The 6,000-nt window shown below is 46.4% G+C and overlaps 1 protein-coding gene across 2 annotated transcripts in view; it reads right to left on the bottom strand.

The window, feature by feature from the left end:
- Window positions 1-4,321: 4,321 nt before the first annotated feature.
- LOC307243562 (uncharacterized protein) overlaps window positions 4,322-6,000 on the bottom strand; it is a 39,548-nt gene continuing 37,869 nt past the window's right edge. For both annotated transcript variants that reach the window (XM_080018402.1, XM_080018403.1), the window contains exon 18: window positions 4,322-5,183. In XM_080018402.1, the coding sequence (XP_079874528.1) occupies window positions 4,605-5,183 (579 nt within the window). In that variant the 3' untranslated portion in view covers window positions 4,322-4,604. The remainder of the gene's footprint in view (window positions 5,184-6,000) is intronic.

Below are 6,000 nucleotides of genomic sequence, written 5' to 3'. Positions count from 1 at the left end.
TGTTGTTCCTCCACATCCCACAGATGCTCCGTCGGATTGGACCCTAACCCCGCCCATCCGCATGATGTAGAAAAAAAGATTATTCATCAGACCAGCACCTTAATCCATTGCTACATGGTCCAGTTGTGACGCTCGCGTGTCCATTGTAGGTGCTTTCAGGGGTGGACAGGGGTCAGCATGGACATTCTGAGCACTCCCATACGCAGCAAGCTGCCATGCACTGTGTGTTCTGACACCTTTCTATCATAGCACCATTCACTTTTTCACCACTTTGTGCTACAGTAGTTCTTCTGTGTAATCCAACCAGACGGACTAGACTTGGCTCCTCACGTGCATCAATGAACCTTGGTCACCATGACTCTGTCCACGGTTCACCAGTCGTCCTTCCTTGGAGCACTTTTGGTAGGTAGTAACCACTGCATAGCGGGAACAGCCCACAAGACCTGTGGTTTTGGAGATGCTGACCCAGTCGTCCAGCATCACAATGTGCTCCTTGTCAAAGTGGCTCAGATCCTTACGCTGCTTCAACAGATGAACTTCAACAACTGACTCTTCACCTGCTGCCTCATATATATATATATATATATATATATATATATATATATATATATATATATATAACACTATATACATATATAATACAAACCCCAATTTCAATGAAGTTGGGACATTGTGTAAATGTAAATAAAAACAGAATACAACCTATATTCAATTGAATACACTACAAAGACAAGATATTTAATGTTCAAACTGATCAACTTTGTTTTTTGCAAATATTCACTCATTTTGAATCTGATGCCTGCAACACGTTCCAAAAAAGCTGGGACAAGGGCAACAAAAGTCTGGGAAAGTTGAGGAATGCTCAAAAAACACCTGTTTGGAACATTCCACAGGTGAACAGGTTAATTGGAAACAGGTGAGTGTCATGATTGGGTATAAAAGGAGCATCCCCCAAAGGCTCAGTCGTTCACAAGCAAGGATGGGGCGAGGTTCACCACTTTGTGAACAACCGCATGAGTAAATAGTCCAACAGTTTAAGAACAACGCTTCTCAACGTACAATTGCAAGGAATTTAGGGATTTCATCATCTACAGTCCATAATATCAAAAGATTCTGAGAATCTGGAGAAATCTGTACGTAAGTGGCAAGGCCAGAAACAAACTTCGAATGTCCGTGACCTTGGATCTCTCGGGCGGCACTGCATTAAAAATGGACATCATTCTGTAAAGCCACGTGGGCTCAGGAACTCTTCGGAAAACCATTGTCAGTTAACACAGTTCGTCGTTACATCTATAAGTGCAAGTTAAAACTCTACCATGCAAAGCGAAAGCCATATATCAACAACACCAAGAAACGCTGCTGGCTTATTACAGCAAGTCAATGCCAAGCCACATTCTGCATGTGTTACAACAGCGTGGCTTCGTAGTAAAAGAGTGCAGGTACTCGACTGGCCTGCCTGCAGTCCAGACTTGTCTCCCATTGAAAATGTGTCGCGCATTATGAAACGCAAAATACGACAACGGAGATCCCGGACTGTTGAGCAACTGAAGTCGTACATCACCCCGTTGGCACCGTGCTCCGGCGGGTTATCTCCCAAATAGGAGCCTTTCTGTGTGGAGTTTGCATGTTCTCCACGTGCTCACATGGGGTTTCCTCCACCTCATGTCAGTAAGGACCCCCACCAAAAACATGCACACATTATCGTCTGACCAGCGATGGACATTTATCACCCGGTCCCCGGGCGCGGCCACGTACGCTGCCCACTGCTCCTGGCTGTGCCCCCGGAGGAAGGACAAGCCAGGATGGGTCAAAAGCAGAGAATCCATTTCACCGGCCACCATCAAAGCATGTGCATGTGTGTGTGTGCAAGCATGTGTTGTAGTGTGGTGTGTTGCGTGATGAATAAAGACTGTTTCTTCTTCTTTCTGTTTCTTCTTCAAGCAAGAATTGCAAAGAATTCCACCTACAAAGCTTCAACAATTAGTGTCCTCAGTTCCCAAGCACTTATTGAGTGTTGTTAAAAGGAAAGGTTATGTAACACAGTGGTAAACATGCCCCTGTCCCAGCTTTTTTGGAACGTGTTGCAGGCATAAAATTCAAAATTAGTTAATATTTGCAAAAAAACAATAAAGTTTATCAGTTTGAACATTAAATATCTTCTTTGTACTGTATTCAATTGAATATGGGTTGAAAAGGATTTGCAAGTCATTGGATTCTGTTTTTATTTACATTTTACACAACGTTTCTCTGAGTGTAGAATGTGTGCAGCTCCTTCAGTCGAGAAGAACAAGGGAATTCCTCGTAGCCCCTATTGACCTCTGACCTCCCCCCCTCCATGTCATCGCTAACCCCCCGAGATGACCGGGGCCTAGAAGGCTCCAATCAACTTACTGTTGAAACCTTCAAGTTACTGCGCCACCTCCCCAGTGGTGCAGTTCCCTGTCGCACCATAGGGGACTGAGGAATGGGGTTGTGGATTATTCTCCACAACCTTATGACTCCCATCAGCCACTGCATTGAAGTGCTAGCTTACATTGCCAGACCAATTCCCAAATTTGTGTTATTCTGGAATCTCTCCGTTCGTTTTAAATTTCCAAGCGGCGTTACCAACCGGCGCAGACCAAAATGTCTCTGGATGGAGTTGGATAGACCTACAACCAATCAGAGCATTGGATAGACCTACAACCAATCAGAGCATTGGATAGACCTACAACCAATCAGAGCATTAGATAGACCTAGAACCAATCAGAGTATTGGATAGACCTACAACCAATCAAAGCATTGGATAGACCTACAACCAATCAAAGCATTGGATAGACCTACAACAAATCAGAGCATGGGATAGACCTACAACCAACCAGAGTATTGGATAGACCTACAACCAATCAGAGCACTGGATAAACCTACAACCAATCAGAGCACTGGATAAACCTACAACCAATCAGAATATCGGATAGACCTACAACCTATCAATCTGACCATTGATAGACCTACAACCAATTAGAGCATGTGATGGACCTACAACCAGTCAGAGCACTGGATAGACTTACAAACAATCAGAACAGGAGTAGACTGGTAAACTGGCAAACAGGGCATTTTCCCAGTGGGCTGACACACCTTGGGGCCAAAAAAAATAAAATAGATAAGTGGAGTTACTACTACCCGTGCACCACCGGGGCCCATTTGCCACTCAGGGCCCCAAGTGCTCGCTACGGGCCATACCATCAGTGCACCAGCACATCCTTGATTGTCACCCCCACCTCGCTGGGCTGTCTGACAAAAAAAAACAGGGCCAATTTTCTGTCCCAATCCAGCCCTGAATCAGTAAAAGGAAACGTGTCACGTAGCGCTGAGCGAGTGAGTTGCTAAATTTTACTTTTAACAAAGTGTCAGAAGTACTTCTGATCAACAAAACCATTTTGGTAAAGATATACCGTCCAGTTGGTTTAATACTTGAATAGACCGTTCCCCATTAGTGGTAGCCATCTTGGTAATGTGCCTCAACGGCTCTCCTCTGCAACGCCATGGTATCAACCGCAGCCCGCAATGGATATGGGCTCGACCCTGGCAAGGTCCGGTGGAAATGTGTCTGAACTGGAGGGAGGCCACACGTATTCTGCAGAGCAAATGGAACATGAACTGCATGTTGCTCTGGTTCCGAGGATATTGAAGTGCAGGGGGCCATAGAAGATTGGTCTGGTCCAAAGACTGAACCCAAGTCCTGGGTCCAAGGGCCCCTGAGGCAAGCATGCCAGAGGCCCCCGAACCTCCATGCTGTTCTGTCACCAGATGACCTGTTGGGGGCAGCGTGAAGGCCAGGCGGCAGCCGCCTGCTCTGCTGGTCTCTTCAGTTCTGGCTCTTTTTGGGAGGTTCAAATTTCTCCAACTTAGTTCCCTGGACCTTTGGCCTGGGGGCCATTGGATCCTGGACCTTTGGGCTCCTGAACCTTTGGGCTTCAGGATCTTTGGGCTGGGGGCCCATTGGCTCCTGCCTCTTTGCATTTTTTTTTCCTGAAATGAATTTCTCAATAACCAGAATCTGATCCAAATAGTGTTTGCTGCCCTCTAGTGGTGATTACATTACATTACATTTCATTTACCAGACGCTTTTATCCAAAGCGACTTACAATTGTTCAAACACCAACGGATGCAGTCATCAGGAGCAATTAGGGGTTAAGTGTCTTGCTCAAGGACACTACAGCATGCTAGCAGGAGGAGCCTGGGATCCAACCAGCAATGTTTAGATCACCAGTGCTGTGCACCATGGAAAAAGAAACAAAACTAAAACATTGGAAAATTTGCATTTTATTGGTCATAATTTTTGACAAAATTAGCTCAAATATATGAAGATCTACAATCCCACACAAAATACTCAAATATATTACGAATTTATTACTATTTAAAACATCTAGACAGCATCTCTTCTATGTTTGCAATATAAGCTCTTTGGTTCAAATTAATCAAACTACATTTTAAGTTCAAACTAATTGATCAGTAAAGTTCTCACACTGGAACAGGAACTTTCAGCTTCATTTAAGTTTCTCTGGAAACTGGAGATTTTCTTCCTTGTTCAAGGACAACGAAACAAGATGGCCACCTCTGCCCTACTCGTCAAATCTGACCAATTTTTTCAGACTGGCCTGCTCCTCCTCCTCCTCCTCCTCCCGGCCCTCCATGGTCCTCTGCGCCTCCTCCTGCTCCTCCTCCTCCAGTCCCTCCATGGTCCTCTGCGCCTCCGGGCCCTCCATGGTCCTCTGCACCTCCTCCTGCTCCTCGTCCTCCAGGCCCTCCATGGTCCTCTGCAGCTCCTCCTTGATGCGGTGCAGCTCCAGGAGGCCACCCTGCAGCTCGGTGCAGACCTCACGGATCTTGGTGGCGAACTCTGTCTTGGCGCCCTTCCTTAGCTCCATGGAGTCCTTAGCCAGGAAGAAGACGTCCAGCGCCAGGAAGAGGCCAGACATGACACCTGTGGTGACGCTCATCACCTGCACGGCCTTGGCGGCTCCGCCTGCCACGCCCAGCACCTGCACGGTGCTCACTAGGCTCTCGGCGTTGATGAGCAGTGCCTTTCCCGCACGGCCGCCCTCCTTCACCACGTGTTTGACGTTCTGGTTCAGGTGCTTCCTGGAGATGGACTCGGCGTAGGCCTGGAAGTCCCAGTCCTCCAGGGCCTCCATGCCGTCCTGTGGGGTGGACAGAGGGACAGTATTTAATAATAAATTTAACATATTAGCGCCTTTCAAGCAGCCAAGGACTCTACAAACCAGAAAACTACACCGCGTTCCAAATTATTATTGTCATAAACATTACATTTTTTGTTTTTCAACTAAACTCATGGATGGTATTGTGTCTCAGGGCTCTTTGGATCACTGAAATCAATCTCAGACACCTGTGATAATTAGTTTGCCAGGTGAGCCCAATAAAAGGAAAACTACTTAAGAAGGATGTTCCATATTGTTAAACGGACCACAGGTTTCAAGCAATATGGGAAAGAAAAAGGATCTCTGTGCTGCCGGTAAGCCTCAAATAGTGTAACGCCTTGGACAAGGTATGAAAACATTAGATACTTCACAAAAACTTAAGCGTGATCATCATACTGTGAAGAGATTTGTGGCTGATTCAGAGCACAGACGGGTTGGTGCAGATAAAGGCATAATGAGGAACGTTTCTGCCAGGCAAATTCATGGGATTAAAAGAGCAGCGGCTAAAATGCCGTTACAAAGCAGCAAACAGGTATTTGAAGCTGCTGGTGCCTCTGGAGTGCCGCGAACCTCAAGGTGTAGGATCCTCCAGAGGCTTGCAGTTGTGCATAAAGATAGTATTCGCCCCCCCCTAACCAATGCTCACATGCAGAAACGGTTGCAGTGGGCCCAGAAATACATGAAGACTCATTTTCAAACAGTCTTGTTTACTGATCAGTGCCGTGCAACCCTGGATGGTCCAGATGAATGGAGTAGTGGAGGGTTGGTGGATGGCCACCATGTCCCAACAAGGCTGCGA

This window comes from Zeus faber, assembly GCF_960531495.2.
Source record: "Zeus faber genome assembly, chromosome: 17".
NCBI classification, from domain to species: Eukaryota; Metazoa; Chordata; class Actinopteri; order Zeiformes; family Zeidae; genus Zeus; species Zeus faber.
This window is presented reverse-complemented; position numbering and strand designations above follow the sequence as displayed.